The sequence below is a fragment of the Anopheles maculipalpis genome, chromosome 2RL (genome assembly GCF_943734695.1).
Source record: "Anopheles maculipalpis chromosome 2RL, idAnoMacuDA_375_x, whole genome shotgun sequence".
Lineage (NCBI taxonomy): Eukaryota > Metazoa > Arthropoda > Insecta > Diptera > Culicidae > Anopheles > Anopheles maculipalpis.
Window position 1 is genome coordinate 27,016,190 of NC_064871.1, and position 21,924 is coordinate 27,038,113.

Sequence of the window (21,924 nt, forward strand, 5' to 3'; positions counted from 1 at the left end):
ATAATATTCTGTTTTATTGAATCACAAATAATTTAAGATTATTTTTTGGAGGTACATAAAACAGTTGCGATGAACTAAAGAAGCTTAGATTACTTTTCTGGCTCTGTAAGTGTTTAAATCATGTCTAGATGAGATTCTCGAATCTAAAACTGATTACTTGAATCACTCACTTGAAATTGTGGAATTGCGATTACACAATTTTCTAGTAGCTTCTTATTTCATTCGAAATTATTCTTTCGTCAAGAGCAAAAAGTGGTGAAGGATATATTATGAGCAAACATATCACCTACGGAATTAAAATCAGCTAGTGCGCACATGAGAGTAGTAGAAGTGGTGGGCGCACATGCAAACGGTAGGAAGGGATATGAATAGGGAAGAACGATGCAGAAGGGTATGGAGGTCAACTTTGGAGAGAATAATATTGGCAATGAATAACTTGCAGGCATAACTATGGCGGTCGTTTATACCGAACAAGCCTAGTGCAGTGCCAATTCTGGAGTCGAGAGGAAGAACGACAGTAGAATCGTTTATCAAGCACCTCACGGCGATCTTGGTTGATATAGTGTTTTATTGTTTAGTTATAGTGATTTTGCGTCATTTGTTTGAATTTGTCCCTCAAAACGAATCCAAATGTATGTGTTGCATATGCATTAATGCATGGTTACAACCAGAATTCAAATGATTGAAACTTTTCAATGGAAAGAGGCGTAATGAAACATTTCTATTGAAGACACCAACCGAATGGATGAAATATTTCATACGATGAAAGGAACACGCAGCAAGTGCAATAATATTAGATTTGTTTTTGGAAAAATTAATCATTCGGATGCATTAAATTAAGTTAGGAAAAAAAACGACCACAATTTTTCATTTCTTGTTACTATTTACAGAAGCTTTTCGTGTTTTATTTCTTTCATTAAATTCTCTCCACTGTTAAAAATGCGCTCGCGCTAATCGCGTTCCCCTTTGCGTTATGTCAAAGGAAACGTTTGACTACCAGAGGAATAGATTTCCACTACAAGGTTCCTACTACTGCCGTTAGTCATTTGCGCTAGTTTCCATACACCAAGCGTTCATCGATTGGCTCCAAAAGTTCGAAAACTCCCTAGAAACTAAAAGATCAGGTGTTCTTCCATTGCGGAAAGCACTGCCCCAAAACAAATCAGACTGTATATAAGAAATAGTGTTTAGAGAGTTTCTAAAATTAGATATCACGGGTTCTGGTTTGCTTACGGCTTTCCGCTTTCACTGCTAGCGCGATTCGGTTGCAGTACCGACACACTACACACAACGTCACTGTCACTTAGTTAATAAATACTTCTTCTCTCGCACTAATCCCTACACGCTTCTGCTCGCTCGTTATTATTTGTGTTTATTCCGTCCCTTTCATGGCTTAAACAGTACATTTAAGACAAGAAAACAGTAGTACACACAGATAGAAAGCAACTCATACCGTTTCATACTCAAAAAACGTTTTCTCACACTTGTTTATTAGTGTGGAATGTTTGACTCTCCATTTAGTCGTTGTTTTCCTTCTCTTCTGGGAGGCCATTGTACGTTTCGATCGACAAATGGCTTCCAAAGATTAAAAAGACATCCACATTTTATACATAGTTATAAGATAAGGATAATAAATTACGTCCCTAATACTCTGCCACTTTGTTGCGCACTGTACTGTTGGCTGTTGGCTGTTGGTGTTTTATGTTTTGTATCGTCGTCTCTTAACCTACCTCGTACACACTACACTCGCTAAATTACACTCGTTGTACAACTTTCTTGCACCGTTGTAACGCAACCATCCATTTTCTTTGTATTTCCTGTCTACTACTTACTAACTACATAAGCTCCATCGTCAGGGAAAAGGGACACTTTCTTGCTCTCCCTATCTCGCTCGCTGGTACGCTCCATCAACAAGAATGCAAACAACAAACAGAACAGAGAACTAAACCGAAACCCCTGTGGAGCGTTTCACAAACATTCGCACAAGGATTGCTAGGCAGGTGGCGCTTATAGCCTACACTCGCGCAAGAAAGGATCGTTGTCCCATCCTGCGTGTGCATATGTATGTGTACATGTGTGCTGTACAGTTGAATAGAGCCCTGTTTTAGCTATTCCACTATCCGAGTTATTGAAACATAAATAATTTAAATTGTTCGTCCACCGTTTCCTGTCCCATCTCCTATCTCCTATGCCACGACTGGGAGCTGCTGGCTTTCGACGCTAATTTACACTTTTTACAATGATTCCTCGATTCATACGAGCATCATGATGCCGGACAACGCCTCTGGTTCGGGTTTTCAGTGGTACAGCCAGTTCGCCGGTATCAGATAGTCTTTGATGGTGTACAAGGATTTCGCGTACCAGTGGATACCTTCGTGGGTTGGCAAGCTGAGACTATCGCTTGCACTACTTCGTTCAAACAAGGCCAGCACCTTCTCCACCAGCCGATACGGTAGAAAGCTAAGATGCGCAATCGTTTGGCTGTCAATGAGCGCATAGCACGAAGCAGCGATCGAATCGACCACGATCGTTCCTTCGCTCGTTAGTGGCGCATACACACCCTCCGAAAGTGTGGCCGATATTCGATGTACCAAGCGTGGTTCAAGCGTTCCACCGACGTGCACCAGTATGTGATCACCTTCGCGGACCCGGTCGGCAAACACGAACCGCGTGTCGGACCGTTCCCGATGCCACACCAACACCAGATGGGCCGGAGTGACCTTCAGCAGTGCACCGCCCTCTGCCTCGATTGTGACAAACTCGCGCCGCTGGTGTGTGTCCCGGTCCATGAACATGAGCACCTCGCTGAATACGGTCTGTCCGGCTGCATTGACCGCCTGCACTCGTTCGCCGATCCGCAGCTCGCTCAGCTTCCGGTGGACGCCGGCCTCTGTCAGGACGGTGCTGTCTCCGGTGAAGCAACCGCTCGTATGGCTGGATTGTGAGGAATCTGGAAAGCAAAAAAACAAGAACAAAATGGTGTGCGGTTAGTAAAAGGATCCAATTTAATGGTTTTAGAAATGAAGCGTAAAGCGGGCAACCACAAAAGTCTCGAAAATTGGCCTTTTTAATGCATTTTTGAAAGGGTATGGGGAAGGAATGAGGAGGAAAGAAATCTTAAACATGCTATCACACACATGCACGCACGCATTGGTGTACCGCCGCGGCGCCATGCTGTGGTTAACATATTTACTATCTATTGATTTATTACACCCCGAAAACAACAAAACAACAAAAAAAAAGGAACGATGATCCTGTGGACGCGTTCTCATACGCCCGGGATTCGTCCGGAATCGGCTTTCATCTTTCTTTCGCACATAAATGCTCGATCGAGCCTCGAGATCCACACACGAAACGGGGTTTTGCGCACGAAACGGAGAGCGAAGGCAGAAAGGTGCAAGAAAAGAGCGGACGGTAAACGGTCGGTCGGGAAATTAAAACGGTTCCCAGACCCGCGTCCCGTACATGCCTGTGTCTGTTGTAGTTTGTGCGTACGTTTGTGTGTGTGTGTGTGTATGTGTGTACCTGTGCCTGTAAATGCACCGTTTCTTCTTACTCGTTGAGTTCCAAACGATGCTGAAGACCCTTTTTACTTCGGCCATTGTTGAGGTTTTGGTAAGACGAGATCAGCAAAAGGCCGTAAACGGCCGCAACTGGTGGCGATCCATGGCGGCGCAGATTCGGCCAATTTTGGGAAGCTTACTCACAAACCTAGTTAGTTGTTGTGGCCCACGGGGGTTTCGGTTCGCTCGTTTTATGTTTCCTTGTTTTGCTTTAGCGAACGATTTCGAGGATGTTGCAGAAGAGAAAATGGTGCGCCGGAATGGTTAAGCACTGGACAAGAGGTTTATTTTTGGACACATTTTTGGCGAGCTTCAAGCTCCTGTCAGACTTTGTAGACATTTTGCACACGCTGTCCGTGCTGTGAGTTTCGCAGTTGAGGTGGAATAGTTTTGAGTTGTACCTCGCCAAGCTCAATCAGACTACCGAACCACACACCACACCAACCGACCACACCAACCAATCCCTTCCTCCTCAAACCCGCAAATTATCTGGCGTAATATTCGGAGTACCATTTAATCATTTTTAATTGCACAGATGCGCACTGCAGCACCACACATTGCGTACGAAAGGCAGAAGTAAAAAAAAAAAAGAAGTGACCAACCGATCATGGATGGATGGATGATACTGCGAGCGAGCCTTGGGATCACATCAATTTTGCGCTTAAAAGTCTCATTTGTCAAACACCGCAGCGCGCACGTTGTTTACGTTTAGTTTGGCTGATTGATGAGAGTCCCACCGAGAGAGTCTTCCACTAGGCTTGTCACGCTGGCAGGCCTCATCAATTTCATCGCCATCGCCGCCCCACATTCAGCCCGGTCCTCGATCGTGCGCGGCCTCAATCGATCGTTTCGCTGCAGATAAATCTTTCTCCGCCGCAGCAGCAGCAGTTTGGTGAAGCCGTTGGTGATGGTGGTCGTCGAAATTAATTTGATTTCGATACCGTGAGAGCGCGCGATTCGCGCACATAGTTTTGGCGTAGTTATTATAGTTCCGATTGTGATACGCAAACGAACCAGCGAAAGCTGTCGCGTGTGAACTGTCACGTTGGAGTGTTTATTTACATTAGTGGAGATTATTGCAATACGGTCCGATTTGTTTAATGTTGTTTCTTTTTTTCTCCCCTGCGCGAGTGGAGTCAGGCCGACAGTTGATCGAGAGAGTTGGTTCTCATGCTCATGTTCTGGAGTGGTTCTATGGATATGACTGCCGATCGCTGCTGACCGACAGGCTTATGTCGTGTAGCGTGTATGTTTCCCTTTTGTGTATGTGTCACAACCATTATCTCGTTATTAAAAACAGATAAATGATGGCATAAAGAACCCAACTGACAGACGGCGTCGGATCTTGGAAATTGTAAACTCCAACAGCGCGCTTAACCATAAACAACACAGCGAACCGGCCTGGTCGCGCATGGTGACGGCCTGTCACACGATACTGATGCCGCCGAACCGCGAGGTCGGATAACTGCTGGAATGTGAAACGGCTCGCGTTGTTCGATATGCATGTGATACACAGTATACGCACTGTGGCAAACGCATGCCACAGTCCCACGAAAGCAACCGCACTGGGAAGAAAACACTAGCGGTAGCCACAGGTATTTAAGGGGTTTCTCGTCTGTTGCCTATACATTCGATTCCGAAGCATTGAAGTCTTTCGTTTTGCTACACGCGATACACACGGTATTGTGAAGGGTTGATGCTGTGCTTTGCAGGATTTGCTAGTTTTCTGACGTTAAATGTGATTCAAAAGTGTTTTTGTTTATTGGAGAAACCCATTATGTAATATGGAGAAAATATGACGATAACCGTATAAATTTATCTCATTTTTATTTATGTTAAATCAAGCTTCCTGATACTCAAATCAATTGAAGTTTCTTGAAAAATAGGAAACATAGAAAATCTTTTCTATTATAGAATACCAAAATGGAATAGGAAACCTCACCCGTGAGTTTGCAACTTTCATCTTTAGAGTGGTACATAGTATTTCCAAGAAACACCATCGCCATGCTAAAATACAACCGCAAACATAAACCCATAAGTGCAACAATAATATTTGCCGATTTTTTTCCCAATCCGACAAGCACCGTTCCTCGGAAGGTTGCAATCAAACACCTGAACAAATCCCTTTCCCACAAGTCCGGAAAACAACGTTAAAACGCACCACACAAGCAAAAACCGAGAGAACTCATCCATGGCTCATCCAAACTGGCAAGCTCGTGTGCGAAAGAGTGCTAAGCAAATAATCCTTCTGTAAAAGGACCATTCCAGCGACCTGTGCCAAGTCGGCTTTGCGTCCACCAAAAGCAGGGATAATATCATTAGAAAATTAATTTTTCCCTTCCTAGCAAACTCTCGGGTGAACCTACACCGTACACCGAGGCATAATAATATACGGAGCGGCATTGATTAGCCGCTAGGGGAATGGGATTATCCTGCGAAGGGTTGACTGGATGCTTATCCGACTGGAGGCACTGACTTTGAGCCACTCGAGCAAGTTGGCTTTAACAGGTACAGATAGAGAAGGAAGGGGAGGGGAGAGAGAGAGAAAGGGAGTCTCGAAGTACTCGATGGCTTTTCCGGATTGCAGCAATCCACGCAGCTAAAAAAAGGGGAAACAAACATTTACATGAGCTTAACCGTTTGCTGAAGACAAGCAGGAACAAGAAAAGGAGGGCAACAAACACACATACACACACACATTAAATCCTTTCCATCGTTTGCTTTCACTTGTTATCGATGTACCAAACCAACGGATTGCGGTTGTTTTTGTGCCAGAGGGCTTGTTAATTAAAAATCCCGAACCAAAGTGCTTAAGATAATTTACAAAACAAAAGCAGCAGTCCGTCCTTTTCTGATTGCGAGGAAGGATTTTTAAGGGAGCGACGCAGAGGCCAGAGGCCGCAAATATATAATGATCAAACTCAGCGACTTCACCGCCCAAGGGCAGCCCGAAGCAGAAGGCACACACTTCGCTTAGAACCATTAACCAACGCAAAAGCTTTGCTTGGCAGAGAGCCCCGTTTTAACAAGATGCTGATATGATCACCTTCCTTCCACGGAGGAGGTTTGAAACAACTCTCCCTCCAAAAAGGAAAAGGCTAAATGTGGGAGGGAGGGGGGGGGGGAAGAGTGAGATGGTTGGACGCGAACTAACAAGCTACTCGTTAGCCTCATCTTCCTCATTCATCTATACCATCTTTTTCTTCGCCTTTCAGTCATTTCAATTTTTCGCAACACTTTTCCCCAATTTGACGCAAGTCTCGTTCGCACTGGCTGGAGTTTCGGAACAACGCCGTAACGATAGGGCGTAAACAGGACACCGATTTGCATTCATCAAAAGGCTAAAGCCTCGATCTCCGGCGTGCTTGAAAGGAATGGAGTGTTCCTTTAGTTTTTTTTGCTCTGTCATTTTTCTCCTCGGGAGATCCGGGATGCAAATACAGCGGGAATGCGTGCAAGGATCGTGCGCAAACTACAGGTTACAGCAACGGCAAGCTGTCGAAGTTGCTGCGAAAGCTGACGCTTTCGGCGTAAACTCAATTACTGTTCTGAATTTCTCTTTGCTGCCATTTTCTGCAATGGTGATTTCATGCCCGCAAGCAAACAAAAAGTACTACGGCTGATGTTCCTCGTGCTTGATGACTGGATATTTGTGTATATGTGTGTATGTGTGTGTATGGGGGTAGTTTTTGTGTTCAAGTTCTTATACGCCGCTGTCAGTTTTGCTAAGACGGTTTTGCGTGTAGCCCAAAAGTTTGACTCTGACAGCTTGCGCACGGTGGAAAAAAGTGGGAATGTAATCCCAACCGAGACTTTTTTTTATAGACCTCGAACCCGAAAGGTGATACCACTTAAATGAGCAGCCGTCGAGCGTCAAGAGAAACGGGACGAACGGAGTGGCTTCCGATCGGATTTCAAAGCAACAAACACACCGGACGTATTTTCTATGAAACCGATCTTACACCACCGAAGGTGATCCTCTACGCATCCGTTTCGAGGAATTCTTGTCATGCGTGACCTGCTACACTTTGCTTGCAACTAAAGAAGAAGCTTCACTGCGTGAAAGAACTATCAAACTCACCTGATTTCACTGAGCAGTGGATGTGATTGCGGCTCTCGTAGAACACCCAGTCAAAGCCAGCCTCGACGGCAAGCCGTGCCAGCATGCCAATCTTCGACCGATCCTTGTCCGAAGTCATGATATCGACGGCGCGTCCTTCGTAGTGCAGGGACTCGGGCGCATGCATATGATCCTCGTCCCAACCTTCGGTTACCATTAGCCGCAGACCGGGCCACTGGTTCATCACCGATACGGCCAGTATGTTGAGCTTTTCCTTGCAGCGCTACAGTAGAAATGGGCAAAAGGAAGAGAGAGAGAGAGAGAGAGAGAGAGAGAGAAGGAGAAAAGTAACACGTTAGTATGGTGATACGTTAATTAAATTATCCCGTAATGATGCTAATTATTTGTCAACAAGCCAATACCCATAAACAACCCTGCTTCGGTGCAAGGCACGGCAAACCTTGCACACACTTCCTGCAAATAGCTAAACGAGCAAAAAGAGCGTGGCGAAAGTTTGCTCTAGCAATGTGCCAGAGAAAGAATGGGGAAGGGAATTAGGTGGAGAAGGGTAGGAAAAAAGAGGAAGAAACAGGGGAATACGCAACGAATGATAACGGCGTGGACTAGAAGCAAGAGACTAATGACTAGCTTCGACATAAATTGATATCGACTCTTGCGACTTACACCTCACCGTTCCACGAGTTTTTGTAGTTAGGGAAGTTGATTTCCATGATGAAGAAACATCCTCACACACACAAACACACACACTTCAACAGAAAGCTAGTTATCTCACCGTTTTTATCACTACCCATCTTAACCTGCAAACTCGTTCCCAGCGCTTTTCCTGTTCGACCCTCAGACGTGTGGAAAGTGATCGTAGCAGAGAAGGAGAAGGAACGAGAACGAGCGGCGTGAATGTGCAGTGGCCATCGAAAAACAAATGCGCCTCATTTGCATTACCTCAACAGCTTCCCTTTTCTGACCGCCTCCGTTTAGCCTGCTTTCATCCCCACGGGACTCGTACGCACCAGAAGCTGATTAATGAGGTGCGTGTAGTGATAAAAATAAAAATTAATCTTCCAACTCCAAAACCGACCATCGGCATGCCGATCGTGTCGCTTGGTGTTCGATGCTGGTGTGTAATTTTCTTCACCTTTATCACACATACACACACACATACCTGATCGTAAAGGTGGCGTGGATGATGATGATTACTTTGGACTTCCATCAGCGGCCGAAGATCGATTTCACATCCGCAAAACCAGTTACAGACGAGCTCGTTACATAGTAAAACGGTTCTGCTGGTGGAGATTGTGAGTGGTAAAATGAAATTGTCTCAGCTTCCATCAGCAACGATAATGGTAAATGAAACCGTTTAAAAGGAGGCGTCATGCGTGCTCCACGAAGTTTCTTGAGCAAGTAAAACACAGCAGAAAGATGGGCAATGTAGGGAAAAGCTTGGCTGTTGATGAATGTCTATAGACATGGGTAGATATTCGTTTGATTCTGCAAACAGCAGAAATATTATATTTTGCTTCACTCCGGAAACACAAGTATCTGCTAAACTTTAAAACTTTTCCAAAAATCACGCATGAAAGAAATCCGAAACAATTTCAAGACACTTCCTTTTGCGACCAGCGATCGAGAAACACCTCTTCAAACGTTTTCTCGACGCATCGTTTTTTAATGTCTTCGGTTCGAATTCGGTTTCAAGATGGCTCCACAACAGCGTCTTAGCTCGCGGGGCCAGGAAAGGCGTGGCTTAAAAAGCTGATCGTTAAAAAAAAGTAAACCAACAAAAAGTTTGACCCGCGGACTTGGACTCTCGCGCAACAATCTTGTCTGAACGCGTTTCTTTGCTTGATGGCCAGAATCGGCGGTGTGATCATCTTACTCCCCAGGGAAAGGGACAGGTGAATCCACCGTTAGTCACCCGCTAGCTTAGTAGAGTCGCTGATCCAAGGGTTTGAGCGCCATGGGTTGGTAACAGTTGCTAGAATGAATGAGTGTTTAGACCAAAATTGTCCGATGACGATGGAGCTGGGAGCTCCATTTTAAAAATGTCTACGATCGGTGCGAGTTTCTTTCACCGGGTTCGTCGCTTATCGAAAACGAAAGGAATTTCCTGTCTAAGAGAGGATTTGTTCATAGATGAATCATTTACAACGTGCTTTGGGAGGATTTTTAAACCTCGATTTTGATAAATCTGCAATAAGTTCTTGTCGAATAATTGCACAATGAACGCAATGACGCCATTTTGCGTCCGTTTTGAAAAGCATTTCTTTCCTGCGAACTAAGCTTTCGCTGTGGACGGTATTAACAACACCGGTGTTTCGAAGCTCGAGCTCTCAACCTAGAACGATCCAATCGGAATGTTTGCTTTCCGGCAGCAAAGAAGATAAAGAGAACCGCCTCGAATGCTAAATTAAAATTTATGTTTGTGTGTATTTATACCGCATCAGCAAGACTTCTTCCCATCCTTCTTCAGTACATCACCGCTCCATCGAACGTTTTGGGCTTGTTTTCCTTGCCCGCGCTTAATCGTATCTAAACTCTTCGTCACAGATGTCATATTAGGCAGGCTAAATGGTGTCACGCTTGTCAGACGGTTTACGGATGCCCTCCCACCCTCACCCCAACATTCCCGCTGGGCTGGGATTCGTTCCCATCTCGGCTTTTCACAATCGGTTGCGCATTCCCAAACCAGCTCACGCAGTAATTGGATGCCGAGTTGTCGTTTGCTTATTCCGTTTTCGATGCGCTACGGGTACCCAAATACCGAAAAGCTCTTGGCCATGATGAAGCCAAAAGTTCGTTTCGTTTCGCCTTGCCCGTTGGTTCGATTCTCGGAACATCCGTACACCGGGCCAAAGAGAATGGGTTTTTCTGGATTTTTCAATTTTGTTTTTCCTTCCTCTGGTTTTACCTTGTGGGCTAAGAGGTGTTTGTTTTAAGGGCTACCGGAGACGAATCGATTTTCCCAACTTCTCAAAGTCAAGCCAGCCGGTGATGTGTCCCTGACCGCTTTTGTTTTGTGCTTTTTTTTCTCTTTAAGACCAATTTGCCACGGCGTCTAAATATTTGGATATTTCTTCGCATATCTACATCCTCATGCAACCAAACACATACCGAAGGACATCCAAGGACAATTTGCCCTTTTTTCCCTTATGTTGTAGTTGCTGCTCCCGAAGGGCCTTGAGCATCACACCGGGAACCCGTTGCGGACGGATCGGTAGATGTGGTGTGATGTGTGTGTATAGCTGCCGGCAATCGATTAACTGCAGTTGACTGACTTTGACAGCTTTTGCCCATTGCTGCCCACTGCCGATTGTTGCGAAATGATTTTTGCCCTAACCTTGACCACCGAATCGGCGGGAGTTCCGGGAAGTGGATGGCTGTTGGGAATTGCTTTCCCGTTCTCAAATTTCTGTGGTTGTCATTTATATATCCTCCTGTTCGTTCTTCGTATTGGCCGATTTACGGCGCGCACAGTTTGCACGTGATAGGCATGGAGGGAAAATTTGCAAAATCTGATGAAAAATGATCCTCCAGACAATCGCATTTTCCCCGTAACATATGAATAAAGCACATCAAAGGATTAAAAAATAAAACCAGTATCCGGGAAGGCTATTCCGATTGGTGTTTTTTGTGTTTTCCAAACAAAACTGTTCAGTATTGTTCCGAGGAGGCAAAAGCAAACACATTTATGAAAAGTAAATTCTTAGCCTCTTTTTTCCCAGGACAACAGGGAACCACCACCGCCACCGTTCGCTAATGGGAAAAGGAAATTTACACTCGTTTGTTAATTTTTCCTCCGGGGCGTTTGTTTGACGAGCTGGAAAAGCTCCCAGGGTGCGGCCCAGCAAGTAGCTTCCGAAGTGGCGATAATGTTCTTCACTTCACCTAATTATGTTTGTGGAGTCGGCGAGTCCCGTCTCCACCGATCTGCTGTACTTCTTTCTCCATGAAAGGATTGTCCATTTGCGATGTCAATTAGCGCCAGCCAGAGACAGAGACCTGCTGTAGTTGCTTCCATTCCCTTCATCTAACCGTCGCGGATCAACACAAAAGCCGGACAGGAGGACTCTTCCATCCGGACCGTGCCCAATAGTATCCTGGTGCGCACTTTGCGCGTATCACAAGTGGTGGCGCTTAGCGGTGTGTGTATGTGTGTGAATGAAGCTTTTGTTCCTTGACCAGTTGTGTCAACAACGCACCGAACATCCAACGAACGGTAGCTTCCCACCCATATGTGTGTAGGACGTGAGCACATGATTTACCGTCTCCGTAAGCCTTTTCCGTCCGGTGGGAACAGAACCCACACTTCTTCCTCATCTCTCTTTACTGTTTGCCCCAAGTGTGTGTGTGTATGTGTGAGTAAACTTTTGTGCCACTTGAAAACAAAAAAAAAATCCAACTAATCGGCGGCTTATATGGTACGTGGGCCACGATAAGGACCAAGCGAATCCCGCTCATCGACCTGCCTAATGCTCAGATTTATTCTCACCCCGTTCGTTCATCGTTTCCCACTGCTCACCCGGTGGCTTGGCTCAAAATGCCACAATAAAACCTCCATCACAGAAAAACAAAAACAAAAAAAAAACTCTCGAATCGACTCGGCGGTGTCACACTTCATGTCAAAATATTTCGTCAGTTCCGAAACGGCGTGCGTGCGTTTTAATCGTTCGGGCACGATCTTTAAACTCACTGGCTCAACACCGTAAATGGATGTGGCCAGGTCCGAGCCGGGCCCAAGCCAACATCAAACCAGTATGTATTTATCCTCTGCTTCTGCTCCTGAGGTAGCTCGCTCATTCCCATTCCAACACCATTCCGGCAGCAATCAAAACGTTTAAGCGTCAAGCGAAAGCGTGTGCGACAAATTCCTCCGACTTAAATGACTGCGTGCACGCCTCAGCCGTACCAGCCGGTTCCGATACGGTTGGGGTAGTAGTATCCTCCGCTCCGCTGTGCGACACCGGGATGATAAATGGACGCGCCCAGCCGGTCGCTTCTAAAGGCGGCCCATTTGTCAGCCGCAAACGCGAGAAACAGGGGTACGAAGAACCTAACAAATCTCGCATCACATCCCACGTGACCCACGGCAGTGTGCGCTTGCGGGGGCACTCGTCGGGGGTTTGTTCCATTCTTTTTATTAAATATCCTTTAAAGTGACATAAAAGACGCGGAGGGAGCGTACACATCCACCGTAGAGGAAAGGCGCGTAAAGGTGAAAAGGCGAAGAATTAAAAAGAGATAAGTATTAAATTACATCGCATTAATATTACTCACTTATTTTGTCATTTCAAGTTCAGCCCTCTGTTGCGTTGCCGAAGCATGAAGAAAGGGTGGAAAGAAACGGAGAGATAGCGAGATATGGGTCTTTTCTGCTGGTTGTGCCGCTTGAACGGTAAGTACACGGTGTCATCGGTGTACATTAAATGCATATCGTCATGTTAGGGCATTAAGAGGCACCTTTTTAAGGTATATTACCAACCGTAGGGCCTTTGCTCCGTTGTGCAACCTGCTTCGTGTGAGATTTTTTGGTCTGTGTGTGAGGTATGCATACATTATTGCACAATGCGAGATAGTAATCACAAGAGGGTTAAACGATGTAACACACAAAAATCTCTTTGCGCCAAGAGAACCCAGAAACGAACATCGGTACCATTTGTCTGTGTGTGCTGCACGGTGTGATTAATGGTGTAAATGGAGTGTTTTGACTGCTTTTCTACGCTGGTCGACATTAGACCACCTTACCCAGACGGCAGACAAGTGGACAAGATGGAAAATTATGATTAAAATGTAATCTTATATAATAGTCACTCACAATCAGCGGAACCTAACTGCTGCTAGCCCCCGAGGTCGGGCCAGGAATCGAAAGATAACAATCATGCAGGAAGAAATGAACCTTAGTTCGGGAAATAGCTGAGTGGTGATCGAATTTCAATCCGGTAACCGGCAACCGGATGATGCTGCTGACGATCAGTGGATTGATCCCGTTCTCATTGTGGACCTCCCGTGTTGTTGGTGGGTGCCCTACATTATTTGAGGCAGGTTAGTAGTTTCCTCGGGGAATCCTTACAAGTGGTACACTGATAGATGACGCAAGAGAAAGAGAGTGGGAACGCAAAGTTTGCGATTGGCCGATCGAAATCTCAAGGCGGGAAAAGTAGGGAGGAAGAAAACAAAACAGGCCAACTGCTAGAGGGGATCAGTATCCGGAGGATGTAATAGGATATTTGACCTCACCGAGCGAGGATCGATATCGATACCGGATCGATGCCGATTTTTCCGTTTCCCGCCTGACCACGGCGTCCTTTACCAAATAAACAAAAAAAAATGATTTGCCTTGGTGGCTAAAAAACTATTCCTCACAGCAAAAAAAAAGTTTGATACCACAGCAGAATGGTTTTGATCCCGGTCGGACAGGTCGGCGAAGAATGCGACAAATTCCTGCGGTTCTTTTGGCTTTGCCACATGGTCCGATCCGGCTGTTCCGAGCCGAAAGCTAACCTTCTGGCGAAATAAGTTCGATTGTAATGAATCCTTTCCTCGACAGCGCATGCTTCGGGTAAGCAAACAGACGACTAGAAGGAAGAAGAAACGCACTTAAACAGAAGGTTAACGACACGTTCCGAACGGACAGGAAAACGTGTCAGATTTAAGGGTGATCTTTTTCGACTGTTTAGGTCCTCTCCCAAAAGTAGATGTGTCAAGGCTCCTGTCACAACAGCAGTAAAATGTTTCGCTGTAAACAATTTTTCTACAATGTAGTTGGGAAGATAATTCCACCTTTTTTCGAAGGATGTGAAATAACGCTGAAACGGATCCCCATAAACGTGCTTCCCATGCGCTACTGCAGTGGCAATCACTCTCCCTCTCTCGCGTTTGCTGACTACAGGGCGAGATTGCACCTTACGGGATTGCTGCTCGGGTCGGTGTCATGGTGTCGGGGCAGCGATGGTACAGGTTGCTTGCCACAAGCCATCACAGACCCACCACCGGTTCAATTTAAGCCTTATTTATGAGACAACGAAGCAAATGAATGTGTGGCGCACACTGTGGGCTCGTACACCGTACGGTGCTGGCCAAATTGCTGCGGATTATCGGTTTTAAAGCGGCTGATTATGCTCCTTGCAGCCAAGCTGCCCAGCCAGCCACTAGATCCCGTTAATGTGCACTACTTCGTCAGTAAACTGCTAGTAAACTCCCGTTGCTTTTACAATTCGCAATCGCAGGCAATAAACTTCACCTGTGGCAGCAGAAGATCAGTTCACAGGGGGCACCGTGCGGCAGGTGAAGGGTTGAGGTTTGTTAAGGTATGTCCAAGCGATGTCGTGTAGTTGCATGTGTCAGATTTGTTCATTGCACCCGCTTAATGTCACCTCAATAAATGCTGTTCGCGTTGCACTAAGGCGAAGATCCCAAGTGGTGGTATGATCGCAAACACTGCAAAGAAAAATTCGCTATGCTGCTTATGCTAATTGAGTGCTGATTTAACCGTAGACTACGGATAACGGACTCTAACGGATCGGTAACAACGGCAAAAAAAGAAAAACCTAAGCAAAACTGGATGTGCTGCTTTTTTTTAGTTACTTTAATTTCGAATCTGCCTGTTATTGCCTGTCCGTGACGAAATGGGGCAATTTTTGTGCAGAAGTGTAGAGCAGTGAAAACACTTCGTCTGTTTCGGTCTTTCTAACGCTCAGCCAAAGTGGAACAATGCGAAAAACCAAATCATGGTAATCCCGCTGCTTCAAACAGATCATAACTTATGTCTGCCGGTCGATACGAACGATCGAGCGATTTGTTGCTCGCATGTTGGTTGTCTGCTTATCCCGTACACACCGGCTTGCCACACAAGTTTCCGTTGCTTGTGGGGAGCTACATCGTGGTCGCTTTGTTTCACACTGGCTCGTCTACCAAGCGCTTCGTGCGATCATCTTTCCCAAAACCGACGAACCAAACCATTGCATCCAGCGCCTTAATCATCGGTGCCGATCGTTCATCTTCCTCACAGGGTGTACGATCCCTTCCGCCTTCCGCCTTTCACGAGCGCCCCTCCGATCGGGTTGCCCTTTTTGCGGAAGGATTTTCCCAGCAGATACGTAGCAGCAGCGAACATGGCATTTTCGAATCCACCGACACAGAGACTATGGCGATTGCACACAACTGATACGCTCGAGTCTGCGTTTTGTGGCTCCGAAGAGCATCGTATGCTTGATCTTTCTTTTCCTCTTACTCTGTTTGCGCCATTTTCGTCCTTACTCGCGAGAGTGTTTTGTGCTTGCGAAGCATCCCCGTGATGAGTTATTTCCAACAATCCAACATTTTGCGTTTGCGGCCAGCTACTCGGTGAATGAGTGTAGTTACGTTTACAGCAATACACACAGATGAGTTGGCAGTTTTAATGGGGCGAAAGATCGGTCCCAACGTTCAACCGGCGCTGTGACACGCGAAACATGCAAACAAATCGCTATCCCGTGCCTATTGTTTCGAGCTGCTAAAAATAAACTTTTGTTGCCACGTGTTTTGCTCTTAAATGTCATTAAGATGGTTTACATTGCATTCGTTTCTGTGCTGGAACGCACATAGAAATCGGCCATGAAATAAATTTTTTTTAACGTCTGGTTGCTTTTATTTAAAAGGGCACTTGCATGTAAACGAACGCCTCCAAACAAACGTATGTGGAGCCATTTCTAAAATTAAAAGTGTTGAGCAAATAAATATACATACCGCACCACAATTATAATCAATTGATTGACTTTTAATCGAGTTTCCTTGGCACAACCACGGTTTCTTAGTCACTAAAATATTACTATGCCACCATAAATGGGAAAACCTTTAACCGAAAATACCTCTCCCTCATCCACCCAATGACCGAACACTCGCACGTTGCGTTTATCGTTTTATGAGACGTTTGTTTTCTCTTTATCATTGAGCGATTGTTTTTTTTCGTTTTGCTTCTCCACTTTTATTGTACCGTCATTATCGTTTACGGTGTTTGAAGTCTCTAGCGGGCGCAACGCTTGATCCGAGATGCAATGGATCTTGGGGAACCCGGTTTTGGCTCCAAAACCAAGCTCAACAAAGTTGCTTTTGTTTTGAGTTTCTCGCATGCCGGGAACCGCCACCGCCACTAGAGTCGCTAATTAGCGGCTTGTAAATGAGTCCACGTTAGAAAAAAGTATAGGGGGAACCGGGATTTGGAAGGCACAACAGTAACTGATTTACTTATTCTCCTTGGTGGCGTAAAAGTTTCGGCCCGAAGCCGAACAAAAAGCTCCGTTTACAACCGTATTAACTAATTCCCTCCGGTTATAGCTTTACAGCTCTCTCGCCAAATACAAACACACAGCCACATACTCACATGGCGAGTACGCTATCCATCGTCATAAACATTCAAGCTTCGTCGGAGTACCGAAAAATCGCTTCCAACACGAAGCTCTAACCATGGCGAAATTGGTGGCAGCCGTGGCAGTTGGTGAGTCGAGTGAGTCCGTGTCATATAAATTCCATAATTGATTGAAATTGGACGATTGGCCATGGGTCGAACCACCGATAAACCCCAACCGGTAACGGGTGGGAGAGCTCAACTGCTTGAAAACCTCGAACCGATCGTAAATCGATCATAAACGTTCCGCTTTTACAGGTTTCTGTTTTTCAGCCGCCGTAACCGGTGCAATTTTTCGTTGCTAGTCGTCCCGATTTTTCCACCACCGCCGTGTACGACCAGCGCGGTATGCTAATGATGAGGGACACATTAAAACCAGGTCAACAATTGGCCAAAAGCCACTGTGGGTGGCCTTAGCAGATTAAAGAAAAAAAAACATCTGCGGTAGAAATCGATTGATGTCTAATGCCGCGACGCACCCGGGTATGATTTACAGCACCGCAACAGCAATGATTTCGGAGGATCGCAGAATCAGACGATCGGACGCATAAATTTCTGATTTTTCCTTTGTTTTTTTATCTTTAAATCTATCTCCGACTCGACGCAGTATCACACCTGCTTGTGACCGAAAACGGCAATCCTCTGTAAGACCAACGCGCTTCTGCTTTATGCGCACTGGCCCGTTCCAATTCTAATAGCGCTAATAAATCGCAAAACACTGGGCGTACACACATACACAATGCGGGTCACAACTGCTTGTAGTCCCGTGCCCGGTAAGCGTAACCGCCACCAATGATGCTTCCTCCATTGGTTGCCCCCGATCGGCTTTCCGATTGTCGCTTGCCGCCGTAACGAATCGCTCGTCAGGACTAGCGGACAAGTGTTAAAACTATCGACTCGCGTGCGACAAAGACACCGGTGGTGAAATGAAGCAAAGCACGCCTGTATGTATAGGCCGGCCGGAAAGTATCAACCAAACATGAAGCTGTGAAATAAATAACACCGGCTGAGACAAAGTAACACACTCATCGACCGCTGATGGATCTATTTTTTCCGGACCCCCGGCGGATTCCTCTCGGTTTTAAAGGCCCTTTTTTTAATTCAATTACATCCAGGGAATAGGGACGCGTGTTGAGAGGGAGGAGAGAAGAAGGGTCAGTTTATTAGTACACGGTGTACAAATATTTGACATCATCGTGCAGCTGTCAAAAGCGACAGTTAAATATTTACGTTCTGAACCAGATTTATATGCCCACAATGTCTGTCACCCAACCCCAACGCGATCCTCTCGGTCGCACTTTAAATCGCAATCGGTTAATCCGTTTGCTTACAATTACGGGACGCTTGTTTTTTTTTTTTTTTTTTGTTCTTTCTTATTCAACCCCTTTATTACCCGGGTGGGGATTTTTGTTGTTTTTAATTACTCATGTCAAATACTGCGACCGTTCATGAGGATCAACAAATTGGTAACGAGATCCACTTATGCCAAACAGAGACACGCACACTCCCTACCCCCCCTCTGACCACTTTCCTTTGGCCATGTTTGACAATCGCTTGTTAACAACAATCGCTACAAGTGTTTCACTGCGCACCCTGTGTGTCCCTCACTACCCCCGTTACTCTCCTCTTGCGTGTTGTGTTCTGCGTGTACTTGAACGTAACGTGACGCGAGCCTGGTTGGGCGAAGGTTCTTTCTTCTTTCTCCAAACGCTGGACACGTCGGAATCGTATGCGCAACGCAAACGAGGGCACTCTAGTGTCTACGATCCGAAAACGACACGACACGTCCTGTGTTTATGGTAATTTCCAGTGTCCATTCTGTTTTGTGTACAACCACCACCACCACCACCAGCAGCAGCGTGACCCACCTCCACCTTCATCGATCGATCGCTACCAGTCTGTGACTCGATGCAAGCTTTGGTGTTTTTTTCTCCACCCCTTAAGGCTAGTGTTTGAGGGTTTTTGTTTTCCCTTGGCATACACACACGCGACCTGTAGCTCATCCAGTTGCGTGCGGCTTAAAAGCTTTTCTTCATCCCACCTCCAATGCACACTTACCCTTGACTCACCCATCGTCGATCCCTTCCCTGATCAAAGGAAATTGCTCCCTGAACCGGTGACGCATCACCATCAGGCAAGATCGACAAACGATCAGGTCTAGCACACACACGCACACAAAAACGGTAAACACCAAAATCCTGAAGAAGCGATTATTTAATTTTTAATGTGATTAAACACTGTGATTTCCCCACTCACGTGTGCTTTCACCGGACGCGAACGCGTGTTTGTTCGTTTACTATTTGAGGGTGTGAAAACAAAAGCGACCCCAAAAAAAAAAACCACCCCGTTCCCGATAGATTCCCGATCAGCTAGCTGAAATGGATTGACCTGCCGTTATTGTTTTTGTTTTCTTCGCCCAAGAAAGGTGGACGAGTTTATTTAAGTGCTTAAGAGCACGAGATTTTACTCAAACGGTCCGACATTCCATAAATTGACGTATGCCTCGCGCACAGACTAGAGACATCCAGCGAATGACCCTTTCCGGGGACGGTAACGCGGTAAGGCGTGATTTTCGATATCACTTGGCCACGGTACGGCGAACGTTTGTTTGTACGGTTCGATGGGCCAAAGCCAAAACAGTGAACAAAAACAACGACATCAAATCTCTTAAGCTAATGCTACAGCCAACGCCAACAAAACGGGCGGCCGTGGCACTTTAATTGAATTTTAATAAATTATTTACATTGCGTTCGAACGATGCGCATTACTGAGACAGCCAGACTTATGATGAGTGTGGCTTGGGGCACGATTCGCAAACGTAACGTACGATGGCGCTGGACACACTTAGAGAGAGAGAGAGGGAGCCTGGAGGAAAAATAAACAATCGATGCCGATTGTCGTTTTGAGAAGATCCAGATCGTGGGACCCTGAAGTGTAGCTTGATTCCAGCGAATGGTACGCTCGTCAGAATCGATGAACCATCAGAAAAGACGAACAAAAAGCAAGAAACCATACGACGAAGCAAATTTTTAATTGAAAACTAGAGACCTCAGCTGGATTGGCTAGAAATTTCTAAGTAACCATTCCCGGAGCTCAATCATTCATTGATATAAACCAGATATTCACACACTACCCGCCAGCTTTATCGAACTGTTGTTCTGTGTCAAAGCGCAAAACGTTCATTATGTAGCAAATCGAACCCATCCACATCCGCGTTGCTCTCGCGGCAATCAAATCACTGCACCCTTCGCGTACGTTCGCAGCGATGATTAGATTGAGCGCGTTGTCGTTTTATCAATGCACAAGCCTCTCGTGTCGTAAATTTCGAGCGCACGGGACAGATGACACACATCACAATTGATTACGATATCGCGCTCGTTTTGTTTGCGATCGATCGGTAAACGGTTTCAGCTAAATCCAGCTGATATCTGAAGCTACAGGTGCTGCGATAAGATTACCAGTCCAGGTGAAAAGCGAATACGCGTCGCGGAAACCTGATAAAGGTAATTCCCCAAAACATTGCATACCGTTTAGAGGAGTTGTCGCTTTCATGACGGTGTGTTGCTGCTTACAGCACATGTGTGTGGCACTGGCTTTCGAATTCTGGAATGTTGGGGTGGATTAGCTTTCGTGAGGATCAACAGGCGTCAAGGCTGTGGCGAATGGTGACAACGCAAAGGAAAGAAATGAGGTCGACCATGTACATGACTTATCAGACAAGCGTTGCATTTACACTCGATTAAACGATAACGATTTTGCACTCACACAAACTGTTGGACTTTTTTTTTGGCTATTGACTTGTGTTTATACTGCGAAGCGTTGGTGTGAAGGTATGTGCAAAGGACACACGGCATGACATTCTCTGCACTGAGCCTGGGTGCAATCTCATCGTACCACCCGTCGGCACTGTCCTTTCCTCACGCACATTTGCCGTAAAACGATAAATACAGAAGTTTATTGGGAAGTGTACGTTTACGACCGGCTTATACGACCCTGGGATGGTGTAATGAGCTATCCCCGGTACGCGTGCGACCTTCCCAAATCTTCTTCTCCTTCTGGACCATTAACGAGAAGAGTCCTTCGAATTTCCCGCGCCGCCCTCTACTCACCTGCGTCATAACACGGTCCGCTCCGGTACCTTCCTCGTCCTTGAAGATGATGTCCTTGTTGTAGTTCGTCTCAAGATTTCGGAACTTACTATCGTTGCGCGAGATCGGTCCCTCCTGCATGCCGGACGCAGACAGCGAATTTTCGCTCACATTCGGCACATGCTGCTTAAACACCAGCGGAAGCAACTTCCGGGTCCGGCGAGGTCCTCCAATCCCACGACCCGGACCACACCCGGCCGTTAGCTGAACGAGCGTTAACAGTACCACCATCATCCACACCATTGTCCTGTTGCACTGTGGTGTGACCCGGGCCATACACCTTACCCCACCGCCCAACCCCGAACGACACTGAGGCTTCGTTGAGGAGCCTTCATGGCAAACACCCGCCGGACTGTGGCGCTCGTACGCCTCGCACGCGTACGCCACCACTTCGGGCATCACACTCATCTCCTCCACGACACTGCTGTACGGTCCGAGCGGACAGAGCGGGTCTGTTGATTGCATTTCTGGTGCGGGATCGCAGGGCGTCGCCGGAACGACAGCTGCCAGCGTTTGTCTCCAGCTACCCATTCGGTTGTCACTGCACAGATTACACCCGCGGGAACCGGCCAACGAGGACAACGATCGTGACGATGAAGGCAGCGACCTCGCTGCACTCTTCCGGTGCATTCAGCTATCGATGGCCGACGGACAGTCGGCACTCAAAGATGAAGACGCCACTTAACCTTCGTCACAAAACACACACACGCCCTCTCTCACACACACACACACAAACACTCACTACCCCACCTCACC

At 46.3% G+C, this 21,924-nt stretch overlaps 2 protein-coding genes across 3 annotated transcripts in view; one reads left to right on the forward strand and one right to left on the reverse strand.

Annotated features, from left to right (window-relative positions):
• Positions 1-21,924, forward strand: part of LOC126557127 (uncharacterized) — a 402,968-nt gene that overhangs the window by 128,554 nt on the left and 252,490 nt on the right. The gene's annotated exons all lie outside the window — the stretch shown is intronic.
• On the reverse strand, positions 2,298-21,860 carry LOC126557714 (protein hedgehog). Its single transcript, XM_050213583.1, has 3 exons — positions 21,130-21,860; positions 7,645-7,906; positions 2,298-2,950 (listed from the first exon to the last, which is right to left on the reverse strand). Exons 1-3 carry the CDS (start codon positions 21,796-21,798, stop codon positions 2,298-2,300), a joined length of 1,584 nt encoding a protein of 527 aa, XP_050069540.1. The 5' UTR covers positions 21,799-21,860.

What these genes read in the sequence shown, in the direction of transcription:
- LOC126557714 (XM_050213583.1), bottom strand. Translation starts at nt 21,798, where the DNA reads ATGCACCGGAAGAGTGCAGCGAGGTCGCTGCCTTCATCGTCACGATCG. An exon ending in CGGACCGTGTTATGACGCAG is followed by an intron (nt 7,907 to 21,129) that starts GTGAGTAGAGGG and finishes TTTCTACTGTAG; the next exon opens with CGCTGCAAGGAAAAGCTCAA. An exon ending in CCACTGCTCAGTGAAATCAG is followed by an intron (nt 2,951 to 7,644) that starts GTGAGTTTGATA and finishes TTTGCTTTCCAG; the next exon opens with ATTCCTCACAATCCAGCCAT.